This window comes from Ascaphus truei, chromosome 1, assembly GCF_040206685.1.
Source record: "Ascaphus truei isolate aAscTru1 chromosome 1, aAscTru1.hap1, whole genome shotgun sequence".
Classification (NCBI taxonomy): domain Eukaryota; kingdom Metazoa; phylum Chordata; class Amphibia; order Anura; family Ascaphidae; genus Ascaphus; species Ascaphus truei.
Genome location: NC_134483.1, coordinates 397,802,203 through 397,819,078, shown reverse-complemented (window position 1 = coordinate 397,819,078; position 16,876 = coordinate 397,802,203). Strand labels below are relative to the sequence as shown.

The 16,876-nt window shown below is 45.3% G+C and overlaps 1 protein-coding gene across 1 annotated transcript in view; it reads left to right on the top strand.

The window, feature by feature from the left end:
• RAPGEF2 (Rap guanine nucleotide exchange factor 2) overlaps nucleotides 1–16,876 on the top strand; it is a 319,916-nt gene that overhangs the window by 82,218 nt on the left and 220,822 nt on the right. The window contains 2 exon segments of the mRNA XM_075612336.1: nucleotides 942–1,012; nucleotides 16,089–16,145. Of these exon segments, the coding sequence (XP_075468451.1) occupies nucleotides 942–1,012; nucleotides 16,089–16,145 (128 nt within the window).

Below are 16,876 nucleotides of genomic sequence, written 5' to 3'. Positions count from 1 at the left end.
TCTCAACCAGTCTATTACTTCCCAATGCAGATCTTTTGTCCACGTCTTCTGTTTTAACGATCATTTGCTGGTCCTTGAAGCAGCAGTCGCTAAAATCAATGTTTTCACGCGGACTGTCCCAGAAGGTATTATGATAAAGTATCTGGGTTCAAGTAAGGGGACAGGGCTATAAACTGTCCACGTTCTTCTAGGCATCATTGTCATGTCCCTTTTTTTCTGTGAGTCCTTCTCCATTGGGAACTTGGCAGTGGATGTACGATATGAAATAGATCTGCCTGTTGATATAGGACTATAGAAATATTGAAACCAAATGTACACTGTGTGTGTGTGTGTATCGGGCTTCTAGAAATGTCATAGTTTTGGGCTAAAAAGCTTTTGCCGTTCTTGTGATGGCAAACTGGAGCCAGAAGCTCCTGTTCGGCTTCACATTGCATGATCTGCTGCTTACTGCTGTAACATTTATCATTAAACCCTTTTGCTGACGATTGTATCCTGCAGCAATTTAAAGCAGCCTTTCTTTCTTGTCCCTCCCCCCAGAGTTACTTACCGGAGAAAGTGTGTCCATACTTAATACAGGTTTTGAACCCCCCCCTGTGTCACGTGGGCCAATAGGAATCAGCGATAGATGTCGTTGCTGCTTCATATTGGCCCACATCACATAACAGATTTAAAGCTCCATTTTGTTTCCCCTGGAAGGGTCAGTACTTTCTCCGGTAAGTATCTCAGGAAGCACGGATTTCTGGGAGCTGAAATGAATGGTTCAGCTCCAGAGACCCGCCTCCCCCTCCCTGCTTCCTATACGTAAGAGTAAGGGGAACGGCTACGTTCCTGGTACCTGTAGCAGCTATAGGGCTTAAATGACTTGCTGTGATGCTAAGCCGCCTGGTATTATTACTGAAAGCTGCCTAATCCTAACCATGTCATGTCTCTCTCCTTGGCAGGACCTGGAGATAGTTTATTCTTACCTCCACGGAATGGAAGCACTGTCCAACCTTCGAGAGCACCAGCTGAGGTACGTCATCCTCCCGCCACCTGTTGGTTTGAATGCGCAGGGAACAAGGAAAGCTGGGGGTCAAGGGCATCACAACAATAGTGTTCATCGTTGGAGGGCGACTTAAAGGGCCGGCAGACACCTAGTGTGCTAAATACATATCCTGTCGTAGTGGGTTTCTTTAGACCGGGAGTGTCGAAGTCAGTCCTCACGGGCCACTAAACAGGCCAGGTTTTATGGATATCCCTGCTTCAGCACAAGTGGCTCAGTCTGACTGAGCCAATTATTGAGCCACCTGTGCTGAATCGGGGATATCCATAAAACCTGGCCTGTTTGGTGGCCCGTGAGTACTGAGTTGGAGACCCCTTGCTTTAGACAAATGGAATGACCCTCAAAGTGGAAGTTTTATATATGTGTTATTCTGATAGTCCAGGACCTGCTGAGGCGTAATTTTGTGACATGGGTGCAGGCTTGAGCTGTTTTGGCCAAATGATTTAACTGTATGCCCCATACTTCTAAGAACAAAACAGAGAACAAACAGATTGTGATGAACTAAATAATGTGTCCCTATTGGATGTAGCATTGGGGCAGTTTTGTCTTTTGTTGTATACTTTAGGTCAGGGGTGCTGAACTCTAGTCCTCAACCCCCCCGCCCCCAAACAGGTCAGGTTTTCAGGATATCGCAGCTTCAGCAGATGTGGCTTAATCAGTCCCTGCTTCAGTACAGTCTTTGACTGAGCCTCTGATCCACCTGTGCTGAATCTGGGATATCCTAAAAACCTGCCCTGTTGGGGGGAAGCTTAAGGACTTGAGCACCCCTGCTTTAGATCACTATTTAGCAATCCAATTGACATTCACAGAGAGATAATGCTGCAGTGGGCTTGGGGTTTGAGCTTGCTAATGCTGCATATGTACTGTATGTATGTAATACAAATAGTTGGCAGCCCGTATTAGGCATGTGAAGCTTCACATGGATTTCCAAAGTTAGTCTTGAGTGTTAATACGAATGATACAGATAATAATGGATAAATATAAGCAGAGGTGCTCATTTAATACTACTTTTTATTTCTGTTGTTTTTTTTCCTGCAATTAAAAAGAAAAGAACAGAAAAGAATTGCGTTTGCTAGGACACAAAATTATATATAATCAGTGGTTGTAATTAAAAGCAGTGTGTGGGTTGTGAGTAATTTGGCAAGTTTCCGTTCCCTCCCCCCTCCCCTTTACCTGGCACAGTCTTCCACTCATACGATGGTTGTGATCATTTGCTTTTGCTCCCTTTAGCTTTTTAAAATAACTTTTAAATGGAGTCTTTTTTGTTGTTGTTGAGATTACATCAGTGTTTATATGGTTTTCCGATTACTCAAAGCTGGAACACAGCTCTTTCCTGTAAACATTGAGGAAATCCTTATTTATTTATTTTTTTGGAATGGTGGCACAGTCACGGAGAGGGGGCACAGTCACATCATGGAGAGGGGGCACGGCATGGCACGGAGAGGGGGCACAGTCACAGCATGGAGAGGGGGCACAGTCACATCATGGAGGGGGCACGGCATGGCACGGAGAGGGGGCACGTCATGGCACGGAGAGGGGGCACGGCATGGCACGGAGAGGGGGCACATCATGGCACGGAGAGGGGGCACAGTCACAGCATGGAGAGGGGGCACAGTCACAGCATGGAGAGGGGGCACAGTCACAGCATGGAGAGGGGGCACAGTCACAGCATGGAGAGGGGGCACAGTCACGGAGAGGGGACACGGCATGGAGAGGGGGCACAGTCACGGAGAGGGGACACGTCATGGCATGGAGAGGGGGCACGTCACGGGGAGGGGGCACGTCACGGGGAGGGGGCACGTCACGGGGAGGGGGCACGTCACGGGGAGGGGGCACGGCACGGGGAGGGGGCACGGCACGGGGAGGGGGCACGGCACGGGGAGGGGGCACTGCACGGAGAGGGGGCACGGCACGGAGAGGGGGCACGGCACGGAGAGGGGGCCCAGTCACGGAGAGGGGGCACGGCACGGGGAGGGGGCCCAGTCACGGAGAGGGGGCACGTCACGGAGAGGGGGCACGGCATGGCACAGTCACAGAGAGGGGGCCCAGTCACGGAGAGGGGGCCCAGTCACGGAGAGGGGGCCCAGTCACGGAGAGGGGGCCCAGTCACGGAGAGGGGGCCCAGTCACGGAGAGGGGGCCCAGTCACGGAGAGGGGGCCCAGTCACGGGGAGGGGGCACAGTCACGGAGAGGGGGCACAGTCACGGAGAGGGGGCACAGTCACGGGGAGGGGGCCCAGTCACGTCACGGGGAGGGGGCCCAGTCACGGCACGGAGTGGGGGCACAGTCACGGCACGGAGTGGGGGCACAGTCACGGTACGGAGTGGGGGCACAGTCACGGCACGGAGTGGGGGCACAGTCACGGCACGGAGTGGGGGCACAGTCACGGCACGGAGTGGGGGCACAGTCACGGTACGGAGTGGGGGCACAGTCACGGCACGGAGTGGGGGCACGTCTCCTTTAAGCAGTAAAGCATCGGCAGACCCAGTGCTTGTCAGCATTTACCCAAATGGACCTTCCCTAAAGCAATCTGCCAAACATTCATTTTCATTTTTTATGCATAATCTGAACAGGGTGTTCTTAGGAGCTGAATTTAGTTTATCTAAACTCAGAAAGGACATTATCTGGGAAACCATAACATCCTCTGTTTGCTGGTGTAACTAAAACAAAAAAAAAAACACCTTGCTGGGCTCATACAATCAGAGGTCCTGAGAGTTCGTTCCCTGAGGTCATTGCAACTTGCTATGGGTTCAGTGGAGGCTGATCTGGCCATATTGATTTCTCAAGGAAATAAGCAGCAATGGTACAGTTGTTCCGCATTGGAGGTTTACTGCTTTAAACATGCATAGGAAAGTTAAGATGAAGATGCTGTTATGAATAAGGCTGCGCTTATAGTGACGGCGACAGTGTCGCGGCAAAACAAATGCATTGCCGTCGTTGCGTGCGCTTATAGTAAGCGCGACGCGACGGATTGGTCGCGATTGCTGGAAGTCATCTATATTTGATTTTCCAGCGACCGTCACGTTGCCGGCACTATAAGCGTAGCCTAAGGATGGGGAAATGACGGGGGGAGAGGGGGGAGGGCGGGGTGGGTGGGGGGTGTGCGCGGTGTGTGTGTCAAGGATTAAATTGACTATATTCTAACTAACAAAAAACACGTGATTTGAAGACTGCAGAGTCCTCAACCATTTTGACACAAGGAATGATCACCAATTGGTTTGCTGCAAGTTACATCTGGATGCGAAGTTAAAAGAAAACTTGATTAAAAAGAAGACAAAAACAATCAACATCCATAACCTGAAGAACAGCAGCAGAGAATTTCAATTAGAGCTGAAAAATCGCTTCAGCTTGCTCTAAATGCATGGGATTTCTTCTAAGTGCAGGTCTCCTCTAAGGAAGATACAAAGTAGGTCAGATGAAAGGTCTATACAGGACCTGAAACGTTGTCTTTCCACTGATCTTGGCTGTCACATTAAATGGAGAACTTCATTATGAACTGTGTAGAGCTCTACTTTATCTCTGTTATAGAGGAGACCTGCACCTTGAAGAAATTGTTAGTTTATGTTGTGTTGGCTGCACAAGCAGGATTCTCCTCGCCTGAAACTGTTTCCCCGAACTTTGGAATATGTCTAAATTCTCACGTCCCCGCTCACGCGGCGCGCGCTCATGCACAGGCACGTACGCTCTCCCAAGCTTGGCGCTTGGGAAGTAAATAAAAAAGTGTTTGAAGCACGCTCAATAGGCCCCCCATGCACACAACCCCCCCCCCCTCCGCGCGCTCGCAATATTCGCAGGACACCTGCACTCATGCTTGGAGAGTTGGTGACGTCACCACTCAAGCATGAGCGCGGTCAGCGCCAGTGATGACGCAGCCTAAGCCGGATCAGCTCCTACTACTAGTGCTATTATTGCCTTGAAAAAGGTTCCACCGAGACCCGAAAATACGACCTAAGCAGTTGCAGGGGATTGGCTAAATATATTCAATTACACAGCAGCACGCTCCTAGAGGGCAACACTACTATGGTGTAATTGAATATATTTAGCCAATCCCCTGCAACTGCTTATTGAGCAGTTTGTGGCAGGCCAGCCCCTCCTCTTCTAGGTATATAATCTCCTAGCAAGGTCCCCTTATTTCACTTCACTTACATGTGAATATCTACTGGTATATACCAGTTTTTAATTGCACTAGGTTATATAAGCATATGCTTTGATATTTTAACCCCTTCTGGTCTTATTTCACATAACACTAGTATGCATTTAGCATAGGGACCTGCTATAGAGACTTACCTTGACGTGGTTAGCAGGCTTGGCATTATTTGATCAAAGGATGTATACCAAAAGTCTCCTTTTTTCTTATAGGTATTTACACCATACATATATTTATATTCCCCATTGATTGCTATCCCTTTGGGAGAAGCGCAGGGATTCACTTTCTGTTTTTCACATTTGTATGGCCAGTTTCTTCACTAGCTGCATGCTCTTTACATGGAGAAGCGCAGTGATTATATATTTGTATGTACAAATGTAACACACATTTTTAGTTTGGCAAGAGAGTTAAAGCCGGACTAACGTGTTACTGCACCCATTGTAACATACCAACTGGTGCAATAAAGTGTGCTAATCTGCTTGTGTTCTGTCACAAACACGCTCACCAAAAACACACATGTACACACAGGATGCACATACGACGCACACACAGACAAGATATACGCAGCATGAGCATACATGTCCCAATCACAAACATCACACACTACATACGTAGTATATAAATAATATAATAAATAATAAACTGGAGTTTATTTAGCCGGAGCCAACAGCAAACAAACATAGTACAACAGGTACAAGCAAAACTTAACCAAGACTGGGATATGGGGAAAACTCTTAGTTCGCCAAGTGGAGGGCGCTGCCGAAACTAGCTGGCTCTCCATGTCCTCCGAGACCTGCACAGAAGTAAAGTGAAGTCCACGTTGGTCTCAAACACCGAGACTAACGCACTGTACAGGATCTAGAAACCGACCACTGTACTGCCAGCAACTCCTCAACAAATCACAAACACTGGGACGGAAAAACTCTGAATTGGGGTAGTGGGTATACGGTTCTGGCTCTCAGGGAGCAGCCGCAAAGTCTGAGGAAAACAAAAGGCGTGAAGGGACAGGATTCTACTTAATGGCGGGGCGCTCAATGTCCGAGTTTCTGCACACAGCACAGGTAGCGAAATGTAATTACCTGAGCACTAAGGATCCCGAGACCTATGGCGACATGCCCAAATATGGTCCTGCCTATAATCAACATAGGCCACTGGATACAGATCCGGGAAGCCTGCAAATACAGGGGTAGTGAATAGTCAAGCACATGCCGGCTTAAATAAACACTGTACACTGACGGCTGGGAGCCTTCTCACACAGAAAAAGGAACTGTGAGAGCGCAACTGTCACGAACACGCTTACCAAAAACACACGTGTGCACACAAGATGCACATACCACCCACATACGCAGACAAGATACACGCACTATGAACATATATGTCCCAATCACAAACATCACACTGCCACACGCTTGTTTTTGGTGAGCGTGTTTGTGACAGTTGGGCTCCCACAGGCCCTTTTTCTGTGTGAGAAGGCTCCAGCCTTCGGTGTATAGTGTGTATTTGGAAAGAAACAAGACCATATTTCATGGGAATCGTCCTCTGTGTCTCGAGTAAAGTTTTCTGTATTCTGCCTATGCTCACGTATGGATGTGAAACGTGGACCCGAAATGTGACAATAATTCAATAGCTTCATCTTACACAATATCGCAAGAAATTATCATTGACAAAGATGCTACTCTACTGGATTCCAAGAGGAATTAAAAGACCAAGAAGACAACCAAAAGTAAGACCGGAGTATGAAGTCCGAAAATTTGATTGCGCAACGTGGAGAAGAGGCTTGCAACAGCAGTGCCTTGGGGAGGCCTTCATCCAGCAGTGGATCGACCAAGGGATGATCATATTTATATAATTGGCTCCATAAAAGAATCAAGAAAAACATTTTAACTATTCTTTCAACACCCCTAGCACTTCATTTCTGTATGCAGGTTTTTATTTTATGGTGTCTAAATAGCAAAAGGTTACTTTTTTTCCCTCTCTTTTGTTGTTGCAAGAAATGTACATAAAAATGACTGTGGCTACACTAGTCTTTTAATGAAGACAAAACAATACTTCATGGGATACCAAGACCTGTAACTTGGAAGTGTGTGTGTGTGTGTGTGTGTGTGTGTGTGTGTGTGTGTGTGTGTGTGTGTGTGTGTGTGTGTATCTATATCATGTGCAGTACCAAACAAATGTGACGCTCTTATTCAGTGTATGAAGTTTGTTCACATCAGAAATGTACTCCCTGACCATCTCATCCAACTCACAGTGGTGTTATGAGGCACTGTTTTAGCCATTAGTCATCAATAATCCATGTGTGATCGTCAAAACGATAATGTTCCATCTTGTCTGATAGGGATTGTTTAAATTATATGGTAAATATATAAGGAGTTAATAAGCATATTGACCTGAGTATATATTTTTACATTAGATGTCAGGTAACCTATTCCAAGGATGGCCTGCTCCAGTCCTCAAAGTCCACCGACAGGCCAGGTTTTCAGGATATCCCTGCTTCAGCAAAAGTGGCTCAATCAGTGACTCAGTCCCAGTCCTACTCTCATCTTCTAGTTGACCTGCCAGGGTGTTGGGTTGGGCTGTAGGATTAGCAATGTTTCAGTACCAAGGGAGCTAAGGAGCAAAATGAATGAGCCGTTTGAAGAAGCAGCTGCATGTTTTCTGGAGTTGCAAATTGCCGGGACTTTGAGTGCACAATTATGTTAGACTGTGCTTGTAAAACGGTCGTCACTAACATTCCTTAATTGGTAGGGAACATATCCAAGTTGGAAAATGCTATTGGTAGACTACATTAAAAATGACTCAGAGCTGTTTTCCCCTCTGCGTTGTTGAATATGCTGCTTTCATGGTGGTAGCACTTGGATTGCATCTCTAAACTCCTTTTGGCTCCTCACACTAACTGGCTATAAAGAGCATGAGCGAAAATACAAGCAAAAATAAGCTGTGTTGTTGTTGACTGTGATGGTTTTCCTGGAATAAGACTGCATGTTCTGGGACCGTTTCACCTCTAAGAAGAAAACATCTGACTCTTCTCTCTCCGCACACTAATTAGGAACTGTCCACTTGTGCAGGACTGTTGCAGCCATATACCAGTGGCGCCGTTTTGACGAGTTCTTATAGACCTAGCGTCCATCAAATTCAAATTGTAGAAAACGATGAATGACGCTCACTAAAGATTTTGTATTTTATAGCAAGTTTGTGTCGTGTAATTATTGTTCGTGGTAGAATAAGGGAGACACAATGATATCCCCGCTGAAAGAGTTAATAATCTGGGAGGCTTAAAGGTACAGTCCCTTCTAGGACCAAAGTGAACTAATTCCAGTGACCTGTTTATGGGGTCTCGTGTGGGTCATTTGTTACCCAAATCTGACATCTATAAAAAGTATTTAAAATGTATTTTTTTGAAGCTAGACTTGGGAGGGCTTTGGTTTCCTCTTGCTGCTCCCTTTTGGATGATCAGTGAATGTTTGTACAGCCCAAGCCGCACTTCCCCACCCCCCCTTATCTCTGTTGGTTCTCTGATCAGGAAAGGGTGGAATACCTTTAAAGAAAACACTTGGTTGACAAATCACTTCGCCGTTCTAGGGCGCCAGAAAATTAATCTGGCTGACTGTGGTACTGCACCTTTTAATTTTATAGAAAAATACTCTAGTTTCGTAAAATCTTAAAAAATAATCGACCAAATCCCCAATTCCCAGCCATTGACGAAGCGCCCATGTACAGGTTGTCTTTTAAACAAGCATTAACCTTTCCAGCTTCTCAGAGATCTGTTTATGGACATTTGTAAATTACTCCGTACATTACACCTGACACAGGGCAGCAAAATGAGCACAGCTATAACAGTAATAAATACATATACACAGCATTCTTGTGAGTGTGGGAAAGGGCAAACTTGAAACCGTAAATGCAGTTTAGTGAGCACATGCCTATGGCATGATTAGCTTTTAATACTCCTATTTTGTGTGGGGAAGAGCCTCTTGGGAAATCCTGGTTCTGAAAAGTGCTAATCAATATTGGAGCATATGATAAGTGTGTGTGTGTGTGTGTGTGTGTGTCAAATAAAAATATCACTTGTGAGTACATTCACATGTCTCAGATAGGCCTGCAATCCTGCTTTTCACCATTATCTCCTAGCATACAGTGCTTCCACTGCAGCAAGGGATTCTGTGAAATGACATGCAAATGAGCAGTGTCACCTTTTGCCTCAAATCCATTTGTACATGGAACCCTTATAAGCATATGCTCGCTGCATTACACAGCTTTCAGCACAGCCTGGGTTAAGATGCATAGCCAGTAAAATGCTCACAAGGGAGAAGGAGTGGCTCAGTGAGTAAAGACACTAACTGACACTGAGTTTGGTGCAGGGGAGCCTGGTTCATATTCCCTTTGTCAGCTCCTTGTGACCTTGGGCAAGTCGCTTTATCTCCCTGTGCCTCAGGCACCAAAAACATAGATTGTAAGCTCTACGGGGCAGGGACCTGTATCTGCAAAATGTCTCTGTAAAGTGCTGCGTACAATTAGCAGCGCTATACAAGAACATGCTAAAAGTGATATTTTTATTTGCTATATGCTTTACGGTGGAGGTTTTTTTTTTTTTGTCACTTTTTTCACCCACCATAACTTATCTAATGTATGTGTGTGTATTTGTGTGTTCGCAATGGAACAGACAGACTTCAGACATTTAACTGGTGTCAAACAATATGGTTACCCTGTGCTTCTCACTCCTACGCTGGGGAGGTACTTATGCATGTTTCCATTGTTATTGGTTAGAGTGGCAATCTCCTGCATAGCTTCAATAATGCTCATCCCGGTGGACCCTTTTTTGGGACACACACACACACACTACTCTTTGGGATCACTATCCCGTTTCGGTGCATGGCATTCTTAGTCTATAGAAGTGTTCTCTGGACCTTCCGGTGGGGCAGATCCAATTTATGCTCTGGGGCTTCTACTCTGAGAACTCCCTGCTGAGCACAGGCTCACTCTTCTTCTGTCCAGAAAACAATCTCGGACCATTACTATGGGCTGTAACTATATAGGCTATGTTCCTTAACTGAAAACAAATTGTGACAGGACATCCTTAAGACACATAACTGTACACACAAACCTAATTACAGTGAGGCTTCAGTCTGAACTCTGAGGAACCTGTTTCTAGAACATTGGCCAGAGATATTTATATTCTATCGCCCTATTGTGACATCACTGGTCACAATGCATACAAAGGAGTGGCTATCCCTTTCTGCATAGTCACCCAGCATCACATGATGGGGAGGGGGGTAACTTCTCAGTTAACCCACTAAGGCTATTAACCCCTTCTACTAACTAGTAGTTCCTAAAAAGGGAGCTATACCTGCAATTTGCAACATAAAACATGAGAGCTTTAATGTCTGTGTATTCTTCTTTTAACATATTTAATGACGGGCATTAACATTCATGTGCATTCCCATTGGTGTCCCATTGGACTAGATCATCATTTCTTATTATGACTGGAAGTTAATGAAAATCAAAATCTTGAAAGTTGACGTGAGGACACACAATGCAGCTTTTACCTGAGATATTTCTTCAGGCCGCATATACTTGGTAATAAAAGCAAATACTAGTTACTAAATTGTAGTGGTTAGATATGACACTTGGCATGTATCCCCTGAACATTGAGTCATAACATACAGCAAAGAATGACTGAACAGTTTCCGTCTTCTCCACAGATGGGGTTGAAGATCACCTTTGGGGCACCCTAATAATTATTGATGCCTCTTCCTGCAGCAAATGCCATGTATTTCTGTTTTTGAGGAACGCCTTTTGAGGGATACATGATGCTTCTCCTTTTCCATTTCTTCTGGGTCACCTGAAAGATGCCAGTGTGTGGTTTCTCTTCTGTCATGATGACCATAGCCCTTTCATGGAGTACAATGGTATTTTATCATTTTATTGTAAGGTGACATACTCCCAGCTCAGTTCAAACCTAAAAATATATATAAAGACATCAAATATATATTTCTAAAAAATACAAATAAAATACCGTCTGTCCATCGCTATATCGTAACTATTATAGACTAAAGCTGTAAAATTCCGGATATTATTGAAATCCCTGCTCTCTTATTGGTTAAAATTCCAGGCATTATCCAATCAGTAATGCCCAGAATTTTTGTAGCTTGCAATTTGTTTATTTCCAATGTGTTTATTTCCAGCCAGTCAGCTTTCAAAACAGCTCTGAAACAGGGCAGGGGATTGGCCAGGAAGAAGCAGAAGGCAGTGACTCCTCCCCCTCCCTCGGTGAACACAACTGATAGACTTAGTTCAATTGGGGAGGGAGAGTGTGTGTGGCTGCAAAGTAAGTGGTTGTGTGTCAGTGTTTGTCAGCAGTATTGTTTATGGGTGTAGCAGTGTGTGTGTGTGTGTGGTGTGCTGTTTGTGTGTGTGTGTTGCAGCAGTGTTTGTGTAGCAGCTTGTTTGTGTGTGTGTGTAGAGGTGCTGTGTTGTGTGTAGAGGTGCTGTGTTGTGTGTAGAGGTGCTGTGTTGAGCTGGTGTGTGTGTGTGTGTGTGTGTGTGTGTGTGTGTGTGTGTGTGTGTGTGTGTGTGTGTGTGTGTGTGTAGCTGAAGTGTGTGTGTGTGTACACAGAGGGGGTGGCAGTGTGTGGATATAGATAGCTGCAATGTAAGTGTATATAGAGGCGGTTTAATGTATTTACCATTTTATTTTAATTAAAAAATCTATACAACTATATAAGTGTCTATTATTTATGAAAAAAGCCTACATTTAGCCTATAACAGTAATAATCCTGAAGAACAGGACATTACTATCCAATAATGCCCTGGCTGTGTTAAAGTCCCTCGGCTTCGACCCGGGCCTTCAACTCTTCCAGCCAGGGCATTATTGGCCAGTAATGCCCTGTTCTTCGGGGATTATTACTAATTAAGTTTAACAGCCAAGCTCAAAATAGCTTACAAGAGAGGCGACGGTGAAAGAAGACAGAGCAGATGGGAGATTTTGTTTTTTTAACCCATAGTGTCTGCAGCAGATTTGAAAGACTTTTTATTATCTAGAGCAGGGGTGTTGAACTCGATTCATATGAGGGGCCTGATTAGAGTTCATTGAACTTCATTTGGCCACACGTACCCTACATTTTCAAAATACACAAATTCCGCACAGTACTGTATGGCTGCACAGCCGGCTTGACATTTAGAGGGTCTCTGGGCAGGGGGAGAGTCCAGGGGCTTCTTACCTTCTCCGGCATCTCCTCATCTCGGCGGCGTCATGTGGTGTCATGGCAACGTGATGTCGCTGAGATGCCAGAGAGCAGAAGTTGGATAGAAGGTAAGATGGAGTTACCAAGACCTCACTTTCTCCCCCGGCAATCAGTTTAACTGTTGTGGGGAGGAGTGTGGGGCCTCTGTAAGCACCAGGCTTGGTGTGACTGCCCTGTAAGATGACAGTATCACAGGAGGCCCGGACTCTTTCACGAGATCAAGCACCAGGCAGGACACAGATCAAATAAACTGTGTTTATTTTGGCCAGAGCCAACACACACAGCACAAAGTCGCCTAACACAGCTATGCTCACACCAAACAGGGAATACAGGGGGAATCCTAGGGGTTCAAGGTGCTCGGTGCCATCGGAGTGGCTTACCCAGAGCAGCCTCCACTCCGGTGAGGGATCAGGAACTCCAGGCAGCGCTGGCAGGCAAGTTTAAATCCCCTGCTTCGAAAAGGCATGCGGCCTCATCTTGGGTGTCTCTGGCACAACCTCAAATAACACCGTTTAGTCCATCTCCACACCAGTCCAGGAATGATCTCTGGAACGGAGATTGGCAACCCATTTTCTTGATTCCTGGCTACATAGGAATTCGTGGAGAAAGGGTGGTGACCAGTCACAGAGTGGATGCTGCAAGTGGGACCAAACACAGCACGGATGCTATGTAGGCCAATCGCAGAGTAAGCTACATAGATCAATCAGGGCTGTGGGAAATTCAAACCGACTAACCTCTAATGCCTGAGTCAGTTGGGTCTTAAAACATCAGGGTCCAGTTTCAGCTGGATACCTCCTGTGGAGATTGATGACTCAGTTAACAAGGACTGAGTACACCCTCTTCTCTCCCTCCCTCCTCCCCCCCCAGTTCCAGCAATATCCATTTCTCCAGACGTGGGCTGAACAAAGGGTTTCTTAGCCCTGCATTTCCAAAGACCTTGGCTATGCTTGAAAACACATTTTTATGCTTGCAGTTACATTAGACACAGAAAATAAAGGTTTACACGTACATTCACATAATATATTTGAGAAACGGAAGACAGGGGGAGCAAGTGGTTAACACAATCCAAGTATCCAAAAATCTGATCGTAAATGAAAGCCCAAAAGAAGGCAGGACCTTTTGAGGGAGAGGGGGGGGATAAGGAATTATATATTATAATTGATGTCTATAATACTTACACGGCCAAGTGTAAGTACAGATACTTCAATTGGTATCTGTGGGGTTTCACACCCGTCCACATCGATCAACAGGACAGGAATCAGGTGTCCGCTCACAAGCAGGGTTTTGGCAGAGAGTTCCCTCTGTTGTGCCCGTAAAATGGCCCTGTTCCTCCCCAGTGTAGCTGTATAAGGTAAATGAGGCAATTGTATCAGCATACAGATCAAAACATTTATTGGAGTGTAGTAACAACTCACAAATCGCTCACATCGAACAAGTCCCAGGTTAACTGCCGTGGCAAGGTGAGGCGTCCTGTCGCAGATAACTCTCTCTCCGCGTCCAGAAAGCAGGAGGATGGAAGCACTACGTGCGACTGCAACTGCGGCTGCTCACACTGACTACGGAAGCCCCAGTGGGTCAGAAACAAACAAGGAAGGAGCTACGCGTTTCGACGATTCATCGGCTTCATCAGGCTCATGAAGTTCAAATGGGGGGGTCAGAAAAGGCTTCGGTGAAGACTTGAAGCAATAAAGTATTGGAGGAAGCACACAGGAGCCTTTTCTGACCCCCCCATTTGAACTTCAGGAGCCTGATGAAGCCGATGAATCGTCGAAACGCGTAGCTCATTCCTTGTTTGTTTCTGACCCACAGGGGCTTCCGTAGTCAGTGTGAGCAGCCGTAGTTGCAATCGCACATAGTGCTTCCATCCTCCTGCTTTCCGGACGTGGAGACAGAGTTATCTGCGACAGGACGCCTCACCTTGCCACGGCAGTTAACCTGGGACTTGTTCGATGTGAGTGATTTATGAGTTATTACACTGCAATAAATGTTTTGATCTGTATGCTGATACAATTGCCTCACTTACCTTATACCGCTACACTGGGGAGGAACAGGGCCATTTTACGGGCACAACAGAGGGAACTCTCTGCCAAAACCCTGCTTGTGAGCGGACACCTGATTCCTGTCCTGTTGATCGGTGTGGACGGGTGTGAAACCCCACAGATACCAATTGAAGTATCTGTACTTACACTTGGCCGTGTAAATATTATAGACATCAATTATAATATATAATTCCTTATCCCCCCTCTCCCTCAAAAGGCCCTGCCTTCTTTTGGGCTTTCATTTACGATCAGATTTTTGGATAATTGGATTGTGTTAACCCCTTGCTCCCCCCCCCCCCTGTCTTCCCTTTCTCATCATATACTAAGGGTCTTGGATGGTCCCTCCTTGGGGTTGAAGCAGAAGGGACTCCTAGGTCATCTTTCATTGCATAGAGAGACCTTATTTGTTGGTAACAATATTTATTTTATTTTATTTAAATTCCTATTTTTGATTTAGAGCTTAAGGTAAGCGCCTGGTTTTCTGTTCTACATAATATATTTGGCCAGATGAGCCAAAATAGGATGTATATACAAGGCAACCCTGTATATTCAACCAGACGAAAGGGCAATGGCTGGGCTAACTTAATAAATACACTGGTACTTACTTTATTTACTTTTACTGCTTCCTGATTCATGGCACCTATACAAGATTTTCTCACCTGCTTCCCTGCACATTCCCCCCCCCCCTTTCCCCTCCCCTCTCTCTCCTCCACCCCCTCCCCTCTGTCCACCCCCCTTCCCCCTCTTTCTCCCCCCTCCCTCTCTCCCCCCTTTCCTCCCCCTTCCCTCTCTCCTCACCCCTTCCCCACTCTCCCCCCCTCTCCTCTCTCTCTCCCCCTCCCCTCTCTCTCCCCCTCCCCTCTCTTCCTCCTCCCCTTTCTCTCCTCCCCCCAACTCCCCTCTCTTCCCTTATGTTTGAAGCCCCTGTCCTAGAGGGCCTCCTACACTATTATTGCAATATCTTGTAACAGCTTTTCACATTTTACCATTGCAGTATTAAATTCTGTAACCACACAAAGTATTCTAGTTTTTTAGCTGTTTTAGGGCAGCGATTGTCACCGTTCTTTTTGGTTAAATTATAATTATATTGTGAAATTCTGTAGAACCCCAACCCTCTCTAGTAGTGTCTGACATCAGATGCATTTTATGGAACCCCAACCCTCTCTAATAGTGTCTGACATCAGATGCATTGTATGGAACCCCAACCCTCTCTAATAGTGTCTGACATCAGATGCATTGTAAATTCTTCTGTATTTAGTACAATTTTCGAATGACCTGGAAATTAGGTAAAGCCCAGGAAAAATAGTTTTCAAATGTTTTTTTTTTTTTTTTCCGTATTCTTTGTGTGACTGTAAAAATCATAAATATATATATTTTTTTTATTTCCAGGCAGTGTTTTAGACCGAGCCCTCAAAACAAATCTTCTGCAGATACAATTAAATTAGTTTGCATGTTATTACAAAAAGAGGTCAGTCCGATTCACAATTTAATTAGTATCTGTGTAAAAATATTTTTTAATGAAGTGAATTAAACTAGGAGCCCTTCTGTGCAAAACCAGTGTCTTGGTTTTATTTCTTCTCTGCCAGCTGTTTTGATGTTGATCTGTGTCTCTCTTGCAGATTGATGTGTGAAACCGTCCGATACGAGAGACATGAAGCTAATGAAGTCTTGTACTAGTAAGTGTTTTTTTCCCCCTTAATTGGCGTTTTGCTTTCTCTCTTACGAGAGCAGGCTATGGGCTTTCATGTCAGTGTTGGTGCCAAAACAGCTTTTGTACACTATGTAAGTCCTGATTCACGAGTGCTAGAAGGGTCACATTGTCTTAACATGCATGCTTCCAAAATATCTGCTACTTTGAGGGAACCATTGGTAAGATTTAATTGCATTGGACTATCCTCTGTGGTGGCAAAGGAGGCTCCAAACCTTGTTTTTTTTTTTTAGCCGAAAATATTCGGAAATGTACACGTCCTTTCAAATGTATGTGCGCCAGTTTCTGGGTTCCAAAAACCAGTGCCAGCCCTTACTGCCGCCTTGTCTTTTAATACAGTCCGTGTAGCCGCGAGCTACGTAGGATTATCTTAAAGCAGCAGTTGCTTGCTCATCAACTTTTAGGGATTTGTTCATTTAATAGGATGTTGATCCAGGGAGAGATCTGATTGGCATTATTTGGAGCCGGGAAGGAATGTATTTTTCCTCTTATTCATTGGATAATATTTCACCGGGGTTTTTTGTTTGCCTTCCTCTGGATCACTAGACTGTGAATACAAATATAGGATAAAGTATCTGTCGTCTACATTTAGCATAGGCTGAACTTTATGGACCTATGTCCTCTACTATGTAACTATGTGATATGGGGCATGCATTTATAAAGTAATATTCACAGTATCGGAGCCTGAGCACAGTTTCG